Here is a 24,029-nt window from a genome sequence, read left to right as displayed (position 1 = left end):
TCAGACAGTATATGCTCCTTAATACAAACTGCTGGCAAACACAAGGAGGAGGAGTTACTATGTTAATGGATTTCATTTGGGCTTCCCAGAAGCATTTGCTCAGTTTTGTCAGGAAGAGAATGCTGGTCAGGCCTTGGTTTGAGCTACATAGGCCTTATATTCATCTGTTCCTAACAAAGTATTACACCCAGTTTCAAATTTGTAAACCTGGTGTGCGAAACAATAATCCTCCAATGCAATGCTAATTTTGTCACACATAACAAACACTACACAAGTATCTCAAGTTCATCAAAGACTTTCAACAGTGAAACCGACTTCATTAGAAACAGTTCTAAAGCTTCAATTAAGCTGCAGTAATAGTATAATGGGCAACAATCAGTGACTAAGTTCAAATGAACCAAATTACTAGTACTTCAAAGATTTAATTCAAGTAAGTTAGCATTTCAGTAACTATCATACAGTAATTCAGGAGAACTAGGCAACAAACGTAACCATAGAATAAGGCTATATAGTTAGACTGTCTATATTTCATGTAGCAAATATACACAAAGTAGTCGTTATCAATATGTTTTCAATCGAGTTCACCTAAAATGGTTGGCACTGCATTTTATTTTCTAATTTAATTCAATTGACTTATTATGTACATTTTAGAAGAATTTCATGAGCACACCTTGTATATAAAGCCATTTTTAAAAATTCATTTGCACACAAAATCTAAATAGGTACAACTGTGATGTTAGTCAACATATATACATAGATATGTACAACATACAAAGATACCAATACAGATGATCAGTGTTATCCAAGGAGTCTCAATTAAATAACTGTATATACTCATTTATACATTGATCTCACGTATTAATTGAAAGTAGGTTTTGAGGCTAAAACTATGGATTTTGATGTGACCTGTAGGTCATTTTGCAGAGAGGGGAAAGCACTAATGCCATCTCAAGGAGCCTGCTGCCCTTTGGCCAACACTGCCACAACACTGCCACAACCCAGGCATTTAAAATGGCCAGAAGTAGTGCCAAACGGAATAAAGGGGGTTGGTGTTTTTTTTTTTTTAATGCTTTCTCAGGATAGACTAAGCTCTTGTCTTTCACCACTCTAAACAGAGAAGGGAATGGTTGCATTTTTGAGAGGAGTTAAGGTACATGACTTATACTTACTTATACTTACTTTTAATTAAAATTTCTAGACTTATACATGAATACAGTATATAGGGTAAGTAGTTCTGAACAGAACACAAAGCAGAAAGGAAGCAATTTAAAGAGAATATGGAAATGAAATGTTAAGACTAATGCATGGATCAGTATAGCAACTATGACCAGAAAACGTGTACCACTCACCGGTAAGAGGGGATCTGTGTGACCATCAGTAAAGGTACCGAAGAACAACTTTCCTTCTTTACCTTCTGTTTCAACTTTACTTTGTTCTTAGTTTTGAGAGTGCCCTCATCCCCAGCCTCCTTCTTTGCAATGTCTTCTCTTCTTCCACGAACAGTAACTGTGCGCCCTTTCTTCGGAGTACCAGAAGGGGAATGTGCCTCACAATAAGCAGTTTTGCGCACAGTAAATGTTGTGCCATTGAGGCTGGTCTCCCTCATGGGCTCAATCTTCATGAAGAGACCAGCCCTCTGGGCACAGGTAACATGGAAAGCAGTGTAGCAGTTCACCTTGTGGCACTGAATGGCTGCTCCCATGCCCTTCTGCTTGCAGATGTAACATGATAATTTCCAGCGAGCTGGTGGAATATTTTCTATCCCCTCAATGGGTTCCAGAAACACAGTGTTTGCGAAACAGACTTCTGGGATCCAGATGGCACAAACAACATGGGCCCAGTGACCATCACTGGTCTGTTTGAAGGCACCACCTTTGTTTGGGCACAAGACACAATCAACAGGGTGGGAAGGGGACTGCAGGCAGCAGCGACAAAGCCACTGCCCTTCGGGAATGTAGGGCACTCCATAACATTCCTGATGCACAGCCAAGTTACAGATGTCACAAAACAAAATTACATTGCTGTTATGACACTCATCATCCATGCAAACACAACAAACAGCATCCTCATCTATTAAGGTCTGCTGGCTTCCATTGTTACGACTCTCCATGTAGGACTCCTTCTCTAATCGATCCAGCAGCAGTTCAAAAGTCTCAGCAGAAATTGACCCGTAACCATCATTCTTCCTCTTCTCGTTGATCATGTCAAGCCAAGCTAAATCTTCCTCATCCATATCATATTCCACTTCAGCATCAACATCCTCGGGTAGTTTCTCAAGATACTGATAGTATGCTGAAGGCAAAGGTGGAGCATCTGGTTGGCTGAAGGGCTCTATCATTCGAAAGCTGGGCTGTGGCAGATGGAAGGATGTCCCGGGAGAATGTTTTGTACATGTCTCCTTTTTCTTGCCCTTACATTGTGTTTTTTTGGATTTTGAAGGAAACAATGGTTGTTCACTGTTTTCCTTGTTACTGTTGCATTCTGTGATGTCCTGGGCAGTGAGCTCATCTTCCGTGATGATCTTTAGTGGATCATAGATGCTGATGCGATGGAGACGCCCATCAATATCAACCTCCACTATTCGTTGAGCTTGGGCATATGTCAGAGTCTCCCGAGTGGGTGAACATTTCAAGCTGTACGGCGAAGGAGAACGTCTCCCTTCTAAGGTCTGCCGGGACCTCCTCCGGGGTTTCCTCATAGCAGCAGCTCAGAAAACCTATAGGACAGCCCAGATAGAAGGTGAGGGAGGTTTAAACAGCAGAACATGCTAACATGCACTATACAAACAACACAGAACCTAACTCTATAGCTGATTAATTGTGAGAAATGAAATTTAACTGGTAGAGCTAACTCAGTTTTCTGAAGGATAGGGCATTTATAAAAAGAAAAAATATTAAAGAAGTGTGCTGACAGCGAAAGATAAATCGCTCTTCTTATTGAAATTTAACTAATGCATCCTTCGATACCTCCAAAAGGCATACAAGTTTTGATAAAAGTAATTTATTAATATTGAAATTTATTTATTTTAGCTAAATGTAATACATAATTTAAATTCAGATTATTAACCAAGCAGCATATGTTTACACATGTACTGAATTCTCAGATAGGTAGGTACATGATTGCAACCAGAAAGTCCTATCAGTTGGTACTCCTTAACACTAAGAAATTCTGAATATGTATCCTCAGATCCCAACCCCCACCCCCAGCTTCATTTTGCACAAATGTTTAAGAATGCTGTATATAGCGGCCAGTTACAGAACAGAGAAGAAAAAGATCTTATTGACAGTAGCTAGGAAATCTAGAAATATAACTTTAACAAATTTAATGTAACAAAAACGTAACAAAAACAAGGAGATTACAAATAAAGAAATATACAAAATAGATAAGCTATTATTCTGAAAATACAGAAAGGGAAATAATGTAATAGGAGAAACACAAATTTAAATAAAGCAATTAAATGTAGCAAGGAATTAACATCACACCCGCTTTCCTAAACAACTAGGAAGACATTATAAGCTTTGGTCTGAAAAGATATATTTGGGCTGGGACTTTATCTTTTAGTGCATGGTTGGGTGTGTGAAGTATCAAAGTAGCAGTTAACTCCCCATGCCACAATGAAGGTCATTTTAGTAAAATACACAGCCTAAAATTCTTCAAACACAGAATAAATTAGATGTTTGTGCTGCTGAAGCTTATTAACACAATGCTTCAAAATAAAATTTGCACACAGAAAACTTTTTACCAGATACTAGGTTTGGTTCACTTGGAAAACAAAGCACTTTAAATACTCTAGCACATTCCACACTAATTGGCATTTCTCTACCATCTTTGATGCCATCTTGATGTGTGTTTAAGCTTGCTTACATTTGTATATGTCTGTGTATTTGCCGTCTGCACCCAAACAAGCAGCATCGCATCTGTTACCAAGCTTCTGCTCTAATCAAACTATAAAAATACATTTTTTATTTATGAAAAAGAGACCCAAGGTGAAACTTAAAATAAAAATGAATTAGCTCTGAATATGAGAAAATACACATTTCTCAACTGGCTGCAGCTGCATTCACCCGTACATCTCTGAACCAGGCCTGCACATCTGTGGCCCTCCAGATGTGTTGACCTCCAACTCCCAGAAGCTCTTGCTAGCTTGTCCAATGGTCAGGAATTCTGGAAGCTGAAGTCCAAAACACATGGATGAAACTCAGAGGTGTGCCATCAATTCTAATGCGCAACTCAATTTTCAAAACCCTGAAACCCAAAAAAGTATTTACCATATTACACAAATCTAATGTGCACCCTCATTTTGGGAAGGTAATATAGTAAAAAAAGGTGAGCATTAGATTCGAGTTAATGTACCTTCTGCTGGTCTTAAAGAAGGTACATAGAAAAGAGGGACAACACAAAGCAGAAACTTTCTTGGGTTCACACACATACTAAATTGTTTTTTTCAGGATAATGTGTCAAAACAAACTTCCTGTTAATCTAAACCAATAGAATAAAACTCTCACGAATGGTATAATTTCTCTGCAGTTGTAGGAATGCATGCTCTTGTGAGAAAAGTGGCTATGGTGATGGTATCAGTGCTTCCAGGAAGGTCTCCCATGTCAGAAAGGCTTTTGCTAAGGAACCAGACTAAATGTGCCAAATAACTACTGGGCAGCAGCAGCAATATTAGGGGGTGACACTGATAGCGATTCTCTGAGACAACCACAATAGGACAACAGCTAATGTTTTCAATACTGCACAGAACAGTTTTGGACTTCAGCCCCCAGAATTCCTAAGTACTGAACAATCTGGCCAGGGCTTCTGAAAGTTGAGGCTCAAACACCTGGAGGGCTGCAAGTGTGTAAAAAAAAAAGGCATGATAAACCTCTTTTGAAAGTTTTTACTTAAACACTCTATAAAACAATCCAAAATGAAACAAGGGATACTGCCAAGAGATGAAAATCTCAAGTCAGGTGGCACTCAATGAGCTACTGAGGTACAGCAGAGGACAAGTGGTAGTAACCTGTGGGCTAGTGGTCTCAAGCCAAAAGATTGTTCAGCTGCTGACCTGAAAGACCTAAGCTATGCAAAATTTATCATGGGGACAAGGAATGTGGGAAACATGAATCCAGGGAAGACAGACATGGTAAACGAGAAGTGGAACATATTAACATTGCAATACTTGAGGCAAGTGAACTAAAATGGACAAGAATTGATCATTTTGAATCAGAAAAGAACAGTGCTTTTCTTAGGATATGAAAGAAGAATTAGGACAGTGTTAATAGTGAAGAGAGATGAAACAAAAACATTCAAAGGATATGATGCAAAGTCTGATTGAATAGTACTAATAAGACATCAGGGAGAACCTGATGTATAGTATAACCATAATCTAAGTTTATACTCCAACTACAGGTGCAGAAGAAGAAACTGAAATATAGAAGGTAATTGATCTTCCTAATCATAGGCTACTTGGAATGAGAAAATGGGGCAAAATCAAAAACTGTAGGAAATTTTGGGGTATGATCAATAAATAAAGCAGGAAAGTGAATGACTGAATTTTATGAGGCCAACAGTTTGTTTGTTGTAAATGCAATAATAAGTTGTAACCAATCTAAGAATCAATTATACTACATAACTGGAAGTAGAAGATAGAGAAAGTCCATTCTTTCTGCAAAAGCCACACAGAAGATTGTGGCACATACACTATGGATTATCAATATCAAAAATTAAAATACAGCTAAAGAAGAACACAATCATCATGCCAAAATACAACTTTAAGAACACCCATATAGAATTGAAAGATAAATAAAAATATTTGCACTATTAAGCCTAACACTTGATAGAAGCTAGCAATGCCATCAAGGAAAAGGCAAGGAGAAAGGCAAAAAGGCAATATTTGTAGCCACAAAAAAGAGGAACCTCAATATATGCTCTTCAAGCAGTTGATACAGACAAGAAGCAGAAATAAAAGGAAACATAAACAGGAACAGAACTCAAAATGCAACTGTAGATCAAATTATGGGAACAAGGAGATCATCATTACAGAGAATGAGAATATGACAACAAAGGAAGAACAAGCGCCCTTTCCCACAAGATCTGAGAAATCAAAAGAAATTTAAGCCACAAATGGTCAATCAAGTGCAAATAGAAAGCCAATGGAAATAATACACTGAAGAACTATATAAAAGATATGAAAGGAAGACACATTTAATCAAGGAAGAACCATCTGAAAATGAACCTACAAATTTAGAAAGCAAAGACCGCACTCAGACCGCTTGGGAAAAATAAATCTACAGGAACAGAGGGCAAACTAACAGAGTTCGTTCAATCTGCAGAGACAGAATCTACTGGACTTCTAACTAAAATCTGTTAACAAATACAGAAAATATCAATAGTAATATCAATAGACATAGGTGGGAGAAAAAGGTGGAACTGGCAATGTTAAGAATATTAAGAGACCAACACTCTCTGTGTATTTTGAAATGGTGACTGATGTTGACATTATTGTACCTGTGTTTACAATAAAAACATTAATTTTAAAAAATACAGAAAACAAAAGAATAGGCCACAAATTGTAAATTTCAATATACATTCTACTCCCCAAGAAAGGGGACACCAAGGACTGCAACAACTACAAAATCATTGCATACATTTCCCACACAACTTAAGTGATGCTCAAAATTCTACAAGACGTTTATCATACATGTAGCAAGAAATGCCAGATTCCCAGTCCCTGTATTTGGATAGGGATCTCTGCTTAACTCTAAATTCATCAGGTGTGTCTTTTCAAACCATTGAAATGCAATAATAGTATCTGCATCGGATGTGCAGCTTTTAATGTTGTAGATCCCATGTTAGGACAAACCTATATTAGAATGATGCACCACAGTACTGAACTGGAGTCAAAGTACATTGGTCTCAGGGTTGCATCTATTTGAAAGAGACACGCTTCCTTTTCAAAGGCCACAATTTTCAAACCAGAGTGAAACTACTTGTTAGTGGTACTACCATAGAATATTTTCCCCAAAATAATTAGAACCATTTTTAAATCCTACAAATTTAATTGCCAACCACTAAAATATTGATGCTGACATCTTGGAATTTTTTCCCTCCTACCCACCAGCTTTCTCAAAGGCCTGGCATCGAAAAATATTATGTTGGCTTTTAAAATTATAAATATTTTAACAGCATGTATCACCCAGTTGTCAGAAGGGTTGTAAGAAAGCCAATCTCCCTCATCTTGATGAGGTTTTCAGTTGTTAAATAAGCTATATAATACAATTGTAATTACTAATAGTACAGCTTCTGAATTCAGTAAGACTAGCTTCCAGGCAACATAGATAGAATCTGGCTATCAGAATTGTCTATAACATCTTTACACTGGTTTTGTCACAGAAATAATAAAAAGCATTTAACTGAGCTCACAAAAATGAAAGGGTTTTAATTGTAAATTATTTTTATTAGAATTTAGAAATATTTTAAGGTGTGGCAATGTAGCACTATATGCTTCCTTTTGATCTGTTTAGATTTGGCACTAAAACCATGTGAATATACTCATTTTAAGATACCAGATGAGATATATGCAAAATTGTTCATGCTTTCTTATGGATAATCATAATTTAAGTATGACTGCAATCCTAAAAAGAGTAAAACCATACTGAATGTAATTGGATTTATTTATGAGTAAATATAAATAGGTTTGACCTGTATAACTTTGGTTTTAATGTGACAAGTACCACAGATTTGGTCTTTAATCACAGCACAACTTCATTTCACTTCAGTGCATTCTTCTTAAAATGCACCGGAAAAATATAGAAGTGGTATAAACAGCAAAACAATAAATCCCACACTTCTGGTTGTTATTTTTCTAGCAACAATACTGAAACTCTTTCAAATAGGTTACTGATATTGGAGTCATAAAACATGTTTACCTGGCAAAGACATAGGAACAACTCTTTCAAAACAAAAGTATGACAGCAAACATTTTGCTACAATTTTATATCAGCTTTTTCTCTTTAAAAAATCTTTATTAATACATAACAACATAATAATAAACATAATAATAAACACGCAAGAACCCTAAATACTACAAAAAACAACTCAAATCTTTCCACTTTCTTCCCCACATAAAAGACCCTAAAAATTGACTTCCCACCCTCCAAACCAAAAACAGTATAATTAAAATATGTTAAATGTCTCCATGCTGCTTAAGTAAAATTACATTTTCTGCCTTAAAAATCCAACAAAAGTACTTATTTCATTGTCCTCAGAGCACCACTATGGTTTGAGGGGGGGGGGGGGGGGAAGGCTGAGAAGTATATTAGTGATAATATACGTGTGAGAGTAACTTAGAGAGCATCTACTCTGTAGGATTAATGGAGTCTGACACCATGGCTCAATGCTATGGAATTCTGGGGGGTGTAAATTTTCAGGCTTCTTTATCCTCTTCCACCAAATAGTACTGGGGGACTCCCCAAACTACAATTCTCAGGATTCCATAGCATTAAACCGTAATTGTTAAAGGAGTGTCAAACTGCATCAATTCTACAGTGTAAAGCAGGCATGGGCAAACTTCAGCCCTCCAGGTGTTTTGGACTTCAACTCCAACAATTCCTAACAGCCTACCTGTTAGGAATTGTGGGAGTTGAAGTCCAAAACAAGGGTGGAAATTTGCCCATGCCTGGTGAAGAAGAAGAAGAAGAAGAAGAAGAAGAAGAAGAAGAAGAAGAAGAAGAAGAAGAAGAAGAAGAAGAAATAGCATATTGGATATTGGTTTCTGCTAATGGGAATCATCAGATCATGTATTAAGAGAGAAAGGATTTGAAAAAGACCTAAGTTCTCAGTATGTATTTTGCTACATAAAACCAGTAATAAAATGTTCTAACATTTGTTACATAATTATTGGAAAGAGGGCCTTTTCAGCTACAGCACCGCTTTTATGGATTCCTAGAAAACGTTCCCTGGCACAGTCTGCATTTTCCTTATGGAACCACAGAAATACTTTTACTGGCTTGGCTCTCTTACACAAAAAGTATTTTTGTTAAAGCTATCTACCCTGCCAATATTTTTTTTCAGTTTTAGTATCCTAATTTATGGTTATTGTCTTGTGATTCAATAGCAATGATCTTATTATTTCTTTAGCAGCTACAGGGAGAAATGGCCTTCAAAATTATTTTGAGTAAATTAAATATAGCCAGAGAAGCACAGTAATAGTAGCAAGTTAGAACAGTCAACACTCCATACATAAACTCCAACAATTCAAAGGGTTTGTTTGAGACGGGACTAGAAATTGAATTTAGGCCCCTTTAAAAACCACCTGAGTATTCCTTGCCTTAAAAAACCCTATGAAATTTATGGAGTCATCATAAATCATAAATTGACAGGTGACTTGAAGGGATATATGTTCACACACAGTTAAATATATGTCCCTATATGCCAACTTATGATGAATCCATGATTTTCATAGGGTATTCAGTGGTGATGGGACCTTGATACATTTCAAACTGTGTACACTCAAGGCAAATGTATGAAAGGACAGCACATACATACACAATACCATATTGCATAAGATCATTATTACATTGGTACGTTGCCTATGGCCTGTACATATGCATTTAAATTGAAAGTTCATAATTTCTAATCCAGGAACTCTGAAATTTTCTGTTGGAGAAGTCATAACATGTGAGCAAAGGCTAAACATTTCTTTAAAGCGTATAAGCAAACTGTTAGGGAAAAATAGATACCAATGTAATAAATTATATTTGTGTGTGATTGTTTTAAGGTTAAGAAGACCTTAAGAGTATACACAGGCCCAAATGTGTTAACACTTTTTTAAACTAATAAAACTAACATATATTGAGTATCTACTAATAAAACGAACATATATTGAGACGTGTTTCCAATTTCTTCTGCAGATTGAATGCTCATCAGTTTCTCCTTCTCCAATTTGTAAATAAGTTGAAACAGTGTCTAGTTCTAGCTTCCGTGTAAATGAAAATAAACCTGAAATGTCAGAAAAGGATATTAAAAGCTGATACAATGTACAACTAGGGAATATTTGTACAATGTTGTAACTGAACATTCACTGAATGAGCAATTCCAATGGACCTCAACGGTACTTATTTCTGAGGGACAGAATGGTGTAGGATTGTACTTAGCCAGTAACTACATAAAACAGAGCAATAATTGTTGCACAAAATAGCTGTTACGGAGACTTTATATCAAATATTTGCCCTGATGTGGTTTTAGTTTAAAATTCATTTTGAAGATCTTTCACAGGTGATTTTTTGTGGAACCCTAGGATTCTTCAGAACAGAGTTTGGGAACCACTGAATTAGAGTGTCACATGTGTGCATTTTAATGCAAGTAATAAATAGAGAACTTCACAGAAAATCTAACATAAATGTGTAAAACACTGCCCCTCACAACTTTTTGAAATAATTGTTCTTTATTGTGAAAGGATGGAATTAGGTAAAATGTTTCACTATATCACGATTACAAATTGGGACACCACATCGGCAAAACCAGTCTATTTTAAAGCATTAACAAACAAGACATACCAGCTTGGGAATGAAACATAGCACTGCAAAATTTTTAATAGTGTAGTGAAATATTTCTTCTTGTTCCAGTAATTAACAAAACAAAATAATTTTCAAATGTTAAGTGAGGCAGTATTTAATTCACACATTATTATATGTCTTGTCTTACTTTGTAAATTATGCCCCAGCTATGCATAAATATGATGGCTTTCTCTAGGATGGGACCAGTTTTTGCAGGTAAAGAAGTGGCACTGGTTGTGAATTCAATTTGAATCAAAAGTAAAGGACTTAGTGACAACATTCAAAGTCCTAAATGGCCCAGGACCTCAATATCTGAAGACGTGCCTCTCCATGTATCCACCTTCTTGAGGACTGAAATCAGCAAGGAACTTCCTCTGTATCCACCAGAAAGTATAATATACTGCAATGGGACATAAGACATGTGGCATTTCACTTGCAGAATAGTCTCTTCCCTTGCAGGCCTGATTGGCAACAAAACTGTTTTCATTCTGGTGCCAAGTAGTAACAGAGCTGCTCTCTAAACCAACTGAGACTGAATTGATGTCATTCAAATTTTTCCATGTATAGGCAGTCTCCAAGTGACAAACAAGATAGGTTCTGTAGGTTTGCTCTTAAATTGTATTTGTTTGTAAATCAGAACAGGTACAATTTTTAAGGGTAACTCCAGCCATACATATACATACGCAGACATACATATGTGTGTATGTGTGTGCTTTAAAAGTTACAATATTTTAAAAGGAAAAAAATAAAACTTCCGGACAGGAATTCTTTTCTGTAGTCTGGGAGACTATACTAAAGGAGCTTATTTGCAAAAACAATGTTGCAAAAACATCCTCGTGGAGGGCAAATTCCTCCCATGAGACAAAATATGATTCACGAAAAATCATGCCCTTCCCCTAATATGCACATATTACTTATTTTGACAGGCATTTCTCGCTGTCTATCAAAATGGATTACTTTGTTTTAAGATGCACTATTAGCAATCAACTGGACAAATCATCTTATTAATTATATCAAGACTAATAAGCATCAACAGGTATTTCCAGTGATGACATTTATGGTTTGATTGGCCTTTCTGTTTCTTCCAGTTTTCTTGATTTTTGTTATGTGTATGTATTAGGGACTATTCTTGCAGCAACGGTGATTTTGTTTACTTTGCCCTTGTGTATTTAATTATAAAGGGATCGGGATATTATTTATGCATATGTAAGATTACCAATTAAAAATATAAATAGAACAATGCATATTTTGCAATTCCATGATTTTCAATAACCAAATAATTCTAACTTTAAGCTACCTTTGCAGTTATTGTAATTTATTATAAAGATTATTCGTAATTGCAAAGGCATATTAGGGGAAGTACGTGCTTATTTTGTGTGATTTTCTTTCTGGCTTCCTGCTGTTATACAATGCCACACTTCTTCCATACATTAGAGCAAAGCAATTTGTGGACCAAGAACATTTGCTTTGGTGCCCTACAGCAGACTCACCTGCAGTAAGACACTACATTTCAATTCTTTCTTCCTTCGATGACTTTACTTTTTCTCCATCCTTTCCACTATCTCAGTCCTTGCCTATCTCAAGCATTGACCAACAGATCAGACTTCTTCAGTATTGTTACCATGTGTCTGAACATGCCAGCCATCATCAGCTAACAATAGCACATTTTTTCTGCTGAAATTCAGTAGATTTTTTAATTTATCTCTCTGGTATCCAATTATACATATAATACAATAAAATTTGCTTTCTATCTATAAAATTTGTGACACTACTCCTTTGACCCTATGAGCTTTCCACTGCTGAATCAAAGACAAACAAGACTATATATTTAATGCATGCAAAACTATAGAAATAGTTATTTTCAATATGTTGATCGGGGAGCTTTGAGTCGCAACTTAATAGGATAAGCTGTGAGTTTGACTAGAATTAAAAATTCAAGCAAGCTGGTTAAAGTAAAGGAAGAGTCCTTTGGACGTGGGAGATCTAAAAGCTAAGGAAGGCAATTATGGAGAGAGGCTGGATAAAAAGGACAGATGTTCAGACAAGTAATTATGGTAAGATGGGGGGGGGGCAACTTGAAGTGCTTAAAGTCAGAAGGAAAAGTGAGAAAGGAGTATCAGGAAAGAGGGTCAAGGGGTGCTGGGACCTGATGAAACGGTGGGTGATGCATTGAAGGAAAGGGCACAAAGAGAAAGTGGGCTTAAGGATGCATCTACATTGCCAAATTGATGGAATCTGATGAATTTTAACTGCCATGACGCAAGGCTTTGGAATAATGCCATTTATAGTATAGTGGGGCACCAGTGCTCTTTGGCTGTGAAGGCTAAAGACCGTGTAAAACTATAGCTCCCAGGACTCCATATCATTAAGCCACCGCAGATAAAGTGGTGTCAAAATGCATTATTTCTACAGTGTAGATCAGGAATGGATAAACTTTGTCCCTCCAGGTGTTTTGGACTTCAACTCCCACAATTCCTAACAGCTTACCAGATTTTAGGAATTGTGGGAGTTGAAGTCCAAAACACCTGGAGGGCTAAAATATTCCCCTGCCTGGTGTAGATGCACCCTGAGAGAGAGAAGGGGAGGGAGGGAAGGAAAGAAGGGAGGGAGGAGGCAAGGGAAGGTACTGAAGGCTATAATATTCAAGACCAGAACAAGAGAAATCTGCTAGCTGACACTACTGCTGTATTTTCAGCACTGAGACCCAGAATTCCTAAGGAGCGACCAGGGCCAAGGCAAGAAACACAGAGAAACACTAATGTGACCAATCTTTGGCTTTTAACATGCATTACTAGTTGACATAAATCCTACAGAGGAAGAACTGTTTAAAGCTACAGACAATGCGGTCGCTGTTGCCTGTCTGTGGTCAAAAAATATTTAGCCGCCTGGGCTCCTTCTATTTTTATCAGTTTTATACTTATTTATGCAATGCTTTTGATACGATATAAATAAATCCTGCAATCTGAGGAACAGAAACCAAGATGGAGAAAAATGACTGAGCCACAGAGAAAGATATTAGAAGGAATAGATGCACTCTTTTCTGTGAGGGGTGAAATGTTTTCTTCCTTTTCTGACGGGAGGCAGAAATGAAAGCAGTGGAAAAATGCAATTAATTTTCTTGCTTAAGAATGAGCACAACCTGTTCTAAGGAGAACCTGGTCTTGGTTAGTGAATGTTACCATGTGGCAGGAAAATAAACTTGTTGCCATTGAGTATGAAATGTGTCAACACTTCACAATTTACTCGCTCCTATTCCACACAGCCACAACATTAAGAAAAAAACTCACCAAAATGTGCTTAGCTTAGTTGTCTCTCTATTCAAGGCCCAGTTAAAGTTGTAGAAAACTGCATTAACTCTACAATGTGGATGCATCGCGTGTCAGACCACAATCTTTTTTCCAGGTCAAGTTAAATCGCTGATATGAACAGGAACTTATGTAGCATTTTAGGTACAAAAGATTTCTAATGTTTTGAACTTTTAGGGTTTGTATGAAAGGTAAAGTGGGATATAAATACAAATAATAATAAGTATGGATTGTCAATGTTGCAATCCCAGGTGACAGCAGAATTGAAGAGAAACAACTGGAAAAGCTGACACGGTACAAGGATTTAAAGATCTAACTGCAAAGACTCTGCCACAAGCCAGTCAAGGTAGTCCCAGTGATTGGCACACTGGGTGCAGTGCCTAAAGACCTTGGCCTGCACTTCAACACAATTGGCGCTGACAAAATTACCATCTGCCAGAGGCAAATGGCAACCTTACTGGGATCTGCATGCATTATTCGCCGATACATCACACAGTCCTAGACACTTGGGAAGTGTCCAACGTGTGATCGAATACAACAACCAGCAGAGTGATCTTGTCTGTTGTGGACTCATCTTGTTGTGTTTCAAATAATAATAATAATAATAATAATAATAATAATAATAAACCCCTGTGCCAGCAGAACTGAAGACCGACAGGTCGAAGGTTCAAATCCGTGAAGAGCACGGATGAGCTCCCTCTATCAGCTCCAGCTCCTCATGCAGGGACATGAGAGAAGCCTCCCACAAGGATGTTAAAACATCACAACATCCGAGCATCCCCTGGGCAACGTCCTTCCAGACAGCCAATTCTCTCACACCAGAAGAGACTTGCAGTTTCTCAAGTCACTCCTAACACGACCAAAATAATAATAATAATAATAATAATAATAATAATAATAATGTGTATTTTGCCTCAACTTCCTGGTGACTCTGGTACTATATGGGCCAGAACAGGCATGGGCAAGCTTGTGCTACTAGGTGTTTTGGATTTCAACTCCCACAATTCCTAACAGCCTCAGGGGAAATAGAATGGACCTGAGACTGTTGGGAATTGTGGGAGTTGAAATCCAAAACACCTGAAGGGCCCGAGCTTGCCCATGACTAGTCTACACTGTTCAATAGTGGAACTCACTGCCTCAGTGTGTGACCAGAAGCTATGCCAATTGTGTACAAATGAGCTGCCTTTTGGGAAAGGTACAGAGTGCATTGAATTGCCTCAGGATTTAAGCATTAGCACGGCAGCTGTGGCCACTCAAGAGTCCCCAGGAGGTTCACAGTGAGGGAAAAAATAAACCAGGCCTCTGCACAGAAACTGGAGGATATATCAGGATGCAGGCCTTGATCACGTGACCCAGAGGCCTCAAGGAGCCCACAGTGCCAACATCGACCAGCGGGAAAGGGGGGGGGGGAATATCCCTCGACAGGTAAGAGAAACAGCGGCAGCCGCGCTCTCATTGGACACCGGCGCTGCCCATCACCCATAGCAGCGCCCAGCTCGCGGGCGGGAGCTACGCCGTCCAATAGGGAAGGGGAAGGTGGGCGTGGCTAAGGCTTCCCGGTGGTGAGGGAAAACAAGATGGCGGGGCTCGCTCTCCCCTGTCCCCCCCGCGCTCCCCGTTTAGGTTGTCTTCCTCCTTCACCTCAGGAGGCGGCGCTTTGGAAAGTGAGCCTTGCCAAGTGTTTCGGAAGCGGGCCGAGCCTGTGTCGGTCCCGCCAAGCCCTTCACGATAAGTCACCTTCCCACGACCCTGAGGGTATTATCAGAGAGAGAGAGAAGGGGGAGAGGGAGAGAGAGTCACGGATAAAGCGGGCGCTTACTTGCCTTCCTGGGCCGCTGCCTCGCCGTCTGCCGTTGGCGCCGTCGCTGAGGGAGGGAGGAAGGGAGGGGGCACAAAATGTCGGCTCAGCGCCGCCCCCTCGTCGCCCGCAGCTCTTCAGCCGCTCTCTTCCGCGGCTCCTGTTGCAGGGCAGGAAAGGGGGAAGGCGGCAAGATGGAGGCGGCCGTGGGAGCAGCAGCAGCAGGAGCGCCAAGCCCGGCCAAGCGATGGAGGGAGAGAGCGAAGGAGGGGGAGAAGGAGGCGGCGAGGGAGGGGGCTGCTCCTGCTACTGCCGCCGCGCCGCTCCCTTTCGCTCCCCCCCCCCCGGACAGGGACCGCCCCCCCTTGCGTTTCCTCCCTGGACACGAGTCTTGGAGGCCCCGGGGGCGAGGGCGAGGGGAGGCCGAGGTAGGCGACGCAGGGCTGGAGGCGCCTCCCAGGTGCTCCTCTCTTGCCCCGGGAAGCCCTGGGACTGACTGAGTGGCTGCCTTCCTTGAGGGGCACTGGGAGGGAGGGAGGCAGGGAGGGTTGACCTCAGTGCTGGCCCGATGAGGGAGGGAGAGCCGATTCCCCAGAGGACAGGATCAGCCTACAGCGCTGCACCCAACTCCACAAAATGGACTTCAGCAGGGAGAAGTGTATCATCCACACCAGGCATGGGCAAACTTCGGCCCTCATAGAGTTGGAAGAGACCTTGTGGGCCATCCAGTCCAGCCCCCTGCCAAGAAGCAGGAAAATCGCATTCAAAGCACCCCCAACAGATGGCCATCCAGCCTCTGCTTAAAAGCCTCCTAAGAAGGAGCCTTTGTTGCACTCCTGCTGAACAGCTCTCACAGTTAGGAAGTTCATCCTACTGTTCAGGTGTTCCATTGTTAAACAGTGTAGAGCAGGGGTCCTCAAACTAAGGCCCGGGGGCCGGATGCGGCCCCTCAAGGTCATTTACCCAGCCCTCGCTCAGGGTCAACCAAAGTCTGAAATGACTTGAAAGCACACAACAATAACAACAGTCCTATCTCATCAGCCAAAAGTAGGCCCACACTTCCCATTGAAATACTAATAATTTTATATTTGTTGAAATTTTCATTTTAATTATTGTATTGTTTTAAGTGTTTTTTGCACTACAAATAAGATATGTGCAGTGGACATAGGAATTCATTCATATTTTTTTTCAAATTATAATCTGGCCCTTAAACAGTTTGAGGGACTGTGGCCTGGCCCTCTGTTTAAAAAGTTTGTGGACCCCTGGTTTAAACAGAGGGCCAGATCACAGTCCCTCAAACTGTTGGAGGGCCGGATTATAATTTGAAAAAAACATGAATGAATTCCTATGTCCACTGCACATATCTTATTTGTAGTGCAGAAAACACTTTAAAACAACACAATAATTAAAATGAAGGACAATTTTAACAAATATCAACTTATTACTATTTCAATTAGAAGTGTAGGCTCGCTTTTGGCTGATGAGATAGGATTGTTGTTGTGTGCTTTCAAGTCATTTTAGACTTAGGTTGACCCTGAGCAAGGGCCGGGTAAATGACCTTGGAGGGCCTTATCTGGCCCCCAGGTCTTAGTTTGAGGACCCCTGGTGTAGAGGCTGGGGTGGAAAAGGAAAGGGCCTAAGGCTGTTAGGGATTGTGGGAATTGAAGTCCAAAACACCTGGAGGGATGAAGTTTGCCGATGCCAATAAAATAATAATAATAATAGCTTTATTTTTGTACCTCTCCATCTCCCTGAAGGGATTCAGGCCGGCTTACATATGGCACAAAGTGCCTAAAAACAACGCATAAAATATACACACAGTACAATACAAAACAACAGTACAATACAACCTTGCAGACTGAAAGGTTGGCTGTTCGAATCCAGGGAAGTGGGGTGAGCTCCCATTGTTAGTCCCAGCTTCTACCAACTTAGCAGTTTGAAAACATGTAAATGTGAGTAGATCAATAGGCACCGCTTTGACGGGAAAGTAACGGCCCACCATGTAGGCCACATGAACTTGGAGATGTCTACGGACAATGCCAGCTCTTCAACTTGAAAATGAGCACCACCCCCCAGATTTGGAAACAAAACCTTTACTTTTTACAATAGAAAAAGTAAAACCAATAGCACATAAAAACAGTAATTTAAAACTCAGAACAACGCCCAATAACCTGTGGTGACAACAGCTGTAAGACATGGCCAAACTGTAAACAAGACAAGGGAATGAAATAGTGCAAACTGTAAGGAACCAATGCATGGGATGAAAGTGCAGTGCTGTGTCATTAATTGCGGACCATTGGGCTAGAAATTCTCAAAAGCTTGTTTAAACATCCAAGTCTTCAAATCCCTACTGAAAGAGGACAATGTGGGGGCCTGCCTAATCTCCCTGAGGAAGGGTGTTCCAAAGCCGTGGGACCACCACTGAAAAGGCCCTCTCCCTCGTTCCCACCAACCGTGCTTGGGATGGTGGCAGGATTGCGAGGCGGGCCTCCCCAGCAGATCTTGATTCTAGCGCAGGTACATAGGGGGTATGCGGTCACAAAGATAAGCAGGGCTTTATAGGTAATAACCTGTAGTTTGAATTTACATCAAAACTTAACAGTAGCCAATGGAGCTGTTTTAATAGGGACATTGTGTGTTCCCTATCCTAGGCCACACTGCAACAGTGGAACTCACTGTCTCGATGTGTGGTAGAGGTTTTTAAACAAGTGGGATGGCCATCTGTTGGAGATGCTTTGACTGCTTTTTCTGCATGGCAAGGGGTTGGACTGGATGTCCCATGTGGTCTCCAATATTATGATTCTGCACTTGGGTGAGAAAAATGGAAACGTGTACCTCAATGTCACAAATAATAATAACTGTATTTATATTCCTCCCTACCTCCCCAAGGGGTCTCAGAGCAGATTCCAACAAACAAAAAGACAAGCATTCATCGCTTTGATAAAACAAACGTTAACGAGTAATCCAAAATAACCCCACATATGAAAATAACATCAAAACCTAACATCAATAAATTAAACAAAACGTATGCAAACAAATTTATATGACATAAAACCTAAACAGTAAAACATCTGCATTGATTTACAAAAAGCCAACCAAAGTTTGTCAAGTTTGTTATCCACCAAAATGGGAGGGATAATGAATATCCCAGAGGATAGGATCAGACTCCCAACAGATTAGAGCGCTGGACCCAAATTTCACAAAGTGATCCTCAACCGGGGGAAATGGATACACTTAAGTGAAAATTGAAAGGTGAGTATAGCGTACCTCAATGATGCCAAATTGAAAGGGTTAGGTAATACCCCAGGATCAGAATCCCAAACAATCCTAACAGATTAGAGCGCTGAGCCCAAATTTTACAAAGCAAACATCAACCGGAGGAAATGGATGTTGTTGTTTATTCATTTACTCGCTTCCAACTCTTTGTGACCTCATGGACCAGCCCACGCCAGAGTTCCCTGTCGGCTGTCACCACCCCCAGCTCCTTCAGAATCAAGCCAGTCACTTCAAGGATACCATCCCTCCATCTTGAACTTCAACAGGAAGGCAGTTTATAGCCCTATATGTGTAACAGTTGTGGAATAAATAGTATGCTATAAATTGCAACTGACATGAGTTGTGTCTTCAAAATACTGTTGCACTGTTATTTTCAGGAAGCAACCTATTTCTGGTTTGATACTATAGTATTTAAAGGGCTAGGCATCCACTTAAATAACCTGAAGATACTAGATCCCATCTAGTCCTGGAACCTGGGTGGTATTTTGTTGAGAAACAGCCAATGAATACTGTGTGCAGTACGCAGTATTTTAGAGGAAGGAAATGCCTAAACCACCTCTTGAGTATTCCTTGCCTACACAACCCTACGAAATGCATGGAGTTGCCACAAATTGAGAGGTGACTTGAAGGCATATTGACACACTCACACAGGGCTAAGCAAAGGACTAGAGTAGCTGTTTTTCAGACAGAGCTGGGCTTGTCCCTCATGCACTGACTTCTGTTAAATATAATGTAACTGAAATTTCTGTGAACCTTCAGATAACCTAATTCCAAGGGATTTCATTCCATTCAAGAAAAAAGATGGTTTCTCAGTGTTACCAGCTTAAGAGGATGTTCTTTATTTCAGAGGAGATAGAAAATCTAATAATACTACTTATTACATGAGAAGCACATGGAAAGGTTAGAACTTCATCCTTTTTTATATACAGTAATATGATCAGTGGCACTTCCTTGCTATACGTGAGCACAACCAGGTAAAGATATGGGTGTTCTTTCTTCATTATATGAATCTCCAGTGCCTGTATACTGAAGGACAATAGACATGCTGATTTGTTGATATTTTTCTGAAATACAGGTGGATCGATTATTTCCCAATTGTCCAATTTTGGCAAAGGTACTTCAGTTCGTAAACTGTACAGCTTGAACTTTTTATTTAAAACCTCCCAAAAACAAATCTTGGATTTTGCCAGTTTATATAAGAAACGCCAATTTACTATGGTATTGTATATATTGGGACATGAGCATCCACAGATTGGGGCAGGTGTGCTCTGAAACCAAACCTTAGCATTTACTAAGGGCTTGCTGTACTTAGAAATAGTTTATTTTACCATTATTTTTAGCAGCCACAAAGCTGTAGTTAAAAATGTTTCTATGAAAGTTTTGAAAAGGATAAATTATCTGAAAATGGAAATGAATTTCTCATTTTTAAAAATGATATAGCATTGAATTGGCAGCCTAGATTTTTGGTATTTTAAGATAGCAGTATTAAGAACTTACACAGTCCAATAGGCTGGCAGGCTCAATTAGACTTGGCACACTATTCTTCATTTGTCTCAAATTGGTTACTAAAATTCATCACTCCTTTGCCTCCAAAGTATCTAAGATTACATATAGAAACAGTGAATCAGTCCAGTTCTATAAACCATACTCAAAAGATGTCAGCTGAAACAAGACTAAGATCTTTTGAGAATATAGAACTGGGCTGATTCGATGCATGCAAAGGCAAAAGTATCATACGCTGTAAGGACAAATACTTTTAAGTATTTTTGCTAACACGGTGAGTGCATCTATACAAAATGAATTGGTAATATCCAAGTTGAAATCCAGTTATACAAGCGTTTGAAGCACCACTGGCTTCTTCATCAGATAACGATATTTCCAAACATGAAAAAACTGGCACTGATCATAGAATCATAGAATCAAAGAGTTGGAAGAGACCTCATGGGCCATCCAGTCCAACCCCCTGCCAAGAAGCAGGAATATTGCATTCAAATCACCCCTGACAAATGGCCATCCAGCCTCTGCTTAAAAGCTTCCAAAGAAGGAGCCTCCACCACACTCCGGGGCAGAGAGTTCCACTGCTGAACGGCTCTCACAGTCAGGAAGTTCTTCCTAATGTTCAGATGGAATCTCCTCTCTTGTAGTTTGAAGCCATTGTTCCGCGTCCTAGTCTCCAAGGAAGCAGAAAACAAGCTTGCTCCCTCCTCCCTGTGGCTTCCTCTCACATATTTATACATGGCTATCATATCTCCTCTCAGCCTTCTCTTCTTCAGGCTAAACATGCCCAGTTCCCTAAGCCACTCCTCATAGGGCTTGTTCTCCAGACCCTTGATCATTTTAGTCGCCCTCCTCTGGACACATTCCAGCTTGTCAATATCTCTCTTGAATTGTGGTGCCCAGAATTGGACACAGTATTCCAGATGTGGTCTAACCAAAGCAGAATAGAGGGGTAGCATTACTTCCTTAGATCTAGACACTATGCTCCTATTGATGCAGGCCAAAATCCCATTGGCTTTTTTTGCTGCCACATCACATTGTTGGCTCATGTTTAACTTGTTGTCCACGAGGACTCCAAGATCTTTTTCACACGTACTGCTCTCGAGCCAGGCGTCCCCCATTCTGTATCTTTGCATTTCATTTTTTCTGCCAAAGTGGAGTATCTTGCATTTGTCACTGTTGAACTTCATTTTGTTAGTTTTGGCCCATCTCTCTAATCTGTCAAGATCGTTTTGAATTCTGCTCCTGTCCTCTGGACTATTGGCTATCCCTCCCAATTTGGTGTCATCTGCAAACTTGATGATCATGCCTTCTAGCCCTTCATCTAAGTCATTAATAAAGATGTTGAACAGGACCGGGCCCAGGACGGAACCCTGCAGCACTCCGCTCGTCACTTCTTTCCAAGATGAAGAGGAAGCATTAGTGAGCACTCTCTGTGTTCGTCCACTTAACCAATTACAGATCCACCTCACCGTAGTTTTGCCTAGCCCACATTGGACTAGTTTCCTTGCCAGGAGGTCATGGAGGACCTTGTCGAAGGCCTTACTGAAATGCAGGTACGCTACATCCACGGCATTCCCCGCATCTACCCAGCTTGTAGCTCTATCGAAGAAAGAGATCAGATTAGTCTGGCATGACTTGTTTTTGATAAATCCATGTTGACTATTAGTGATGACTGCATTTGTTTCTAAGTGTTTGCAGACCGCTTCCTTAACAATCTTTTCCAGAATCTTGCCCGGTATCGACGTGAGGCTGACCAGACGGTAGTTGTTTGGGTCGTCCTTTTTTCCCTTCTTGAAGATTGGGACCACATTGGCCCTCCTCCAATCTGCTGGAACTTCTCCCGTTCTCCAAGAACTCTCAAAGATGGTTGCCAATGGTTCCGAAATGACTTCCGCTAGTTCCTTCAGTACTCTTGGGTGTAGTTGATCTGGCCCTGGGGACTTGAACTCATTAAGAGCGGCCAGGTATTCCTGGACGACTTCTTTCCCAATTTGGGGTTGGATGTCCTCCAATCCCTCATCCACTCCATCTTGCTGAGGTTGAAGACTCTCTTTTTGTGAGAAGACCGAGGCAAAGAAGGCATTAAGTAGTTCTGCCTTTTCCCTGTCCCCTGTTAGCATTGCCCCATCTTCTCCTCGAAGAGGTCCTATCGCCTCCTTGTTTTTCCTTTTTCTACTGACATAAGAATAGAAGCCCTTTTTATTGTTTTTAATGTCCCTGGCAAGTCTGAGCTCGTTTTTTGCTTTAGCTTTGCGGACCTTTTCCCTACAGGTGTTGGCTATTTGTTTGAATTCTTCTTTGGTGATTTCTCCCTTTTTCCACTTCTTGTGCATGTCTCTTTTGTGTCTTAGCACAGTTAGAAGTTCTTTGGACATCAATTCTGGCTTCTTTGCACTTGTCCTATTTTTTCTCTTTGTTGGCACGGTTTGCAATTGCGCCTTGAGTATTTCACTCTTGAGAAATTCCCATCCATCCGTAGCTCCCTTGTCTTTTAGTATCTGTGTCCACGGAATGCTGCTCAGCGTTTCCTTCATTTTTTGGAAATCAGCTCTCCTAAAGTCCAAAATGCGGGTTTGACTTGTCTTAGTTTCGGCCTTCCTTTGTACCTCAAATTGCAGGAGCACATGGTCACTTGCCCCTAAGGATCCTACCACTTCGACCGCATCGATCAGGTCCTCCGCATTTGTTAGGATGAGATCAAGAGTAGCCAATCCCCTTGTTGCCTCTTCTACCTTCTGGACCATGAAATTGTCTGCAAGGCAAGCGAGGAATTTGTTGGACCTTGTACTCTTGGCCGAGTTTGTTTTCCAGCAAATATCGGGATAGTTGAAATCGCCCATGACTACTACATCTCTTTTCTGTGCCTGTTTGGTCAACTGTTGGCAGAAGACTTCATCAAGATCTTCCTCCTGGCTTGGGGGTCTGTAGTAGACGCCTACAACGACATCTTTTCGAGTCCCAGTTCCCTTGATTCTTATCCAGATGATTTCAAGCTGGTTTCCCAGATTGCTGTCTTGAATTTCTTCTGCAGCATAAGAGTTTTTGACATATAAGGCTACTCCGCCTCCTCTCCCCTTTGTTCGGTTTCTGTGAAAGAGGTTATACCCCTCGATATCTACATTCCAGCGATAGGAGTCATCCCACCAGGTTTCAGTGATGGCTATGATATCATATTTGTGGTGTAGTGCTAGAAGTTGGAGTTCGTCTTGTTTATTTCCCATGCTCTGTGCATTAGTGTAAAGACATGTGAGCCCCTGGGATCTTCCCTTGAGCTGTTTAATTGGGATTATTGTGCTTTTGGTCCTTGGTCCTTGTTGTGTTTGTGCAGCCCTCCGTTTAGCCTTCTGGCAATTCCCAGACATTATGGGTAAAGTAGTGTTCGCAAGGCTGTTGTCCCCCTCCCCCGGTGGACCTAGTTTAAAGTGCGTCTAATGAGGTTTGCGAGTCTGTGAGCAAAAAGGTGTTTTCCTACTTGTGTGAGATGCACCCCATCCCTTGCCAGTAGGCCATCCTCCTGGAATAGCAGGCCATGGTCGAGGAAGCCAAAGCGTTCCTCCTGATGTTAGAGGCACAGAATTCTATATTGTCAAATGGTACATGTTGGGCATC

General features: G+C 40.5%; 1 protein-coding gene across 4 annotated transcripts in view; it reads right to left on the bottom strand.

Annotated features, from left to right (window-relative positions):
* The window catches only part of BRPF3 (bromodomain and PHD finger containing 3), a 43,619-nt gene extending 27,360 nt beyond the window's left edge, over window positions 1-16,259 (bottom strand). For 2 of the 4 annotated variants that reach the window (XM_060773176.2, XM_060773178.2), the window contains exons 1-2: window positions 15,670-16,259; window positions 1,350-2,716 (exon numbers count right to left, since the gene is read on the bottom strand). In XM_060773176.2, the coding sequence (XP_060629159.2) occupies window positions 1,350-2,698 (1,349 nt within the window). In that variant the 5' untranslated portion in view covers window positions 2,699-2,716; window positions 15,670-16,259. Of the gene's footprint in view, window positions 1-1,349; window positions 2,717-15,665 lie in introns of all 4 variants that reach the window. The other 2 variants (XM_060773177.2, XM_060773179.2) reach the window with 2 other exon arrangements.
* Between the last annotated feature and the right edge of the window lie 7,770 nt (window positions 16,260-24,029).

The sequence above is a fragment of the Anolis sagrei genome, chromosome 4, assembly GCF_037176765.1.
Source record: "Anolis sagrei isolate rAnoSag1 chromosome 4, rAnoSag1.mat, whole genome shotgun sequence".
Lineage (NCBI taxonomy): Eukaryota > Metazoa > Chordata > Lepidosauria > Squamata > Dactyloidae > Anolis > Anolis sagrei.
Note: the sequence above shows the minus strand (reverse complement) of the source record. Positions and strands in the feature narration are given on the sequence as shown.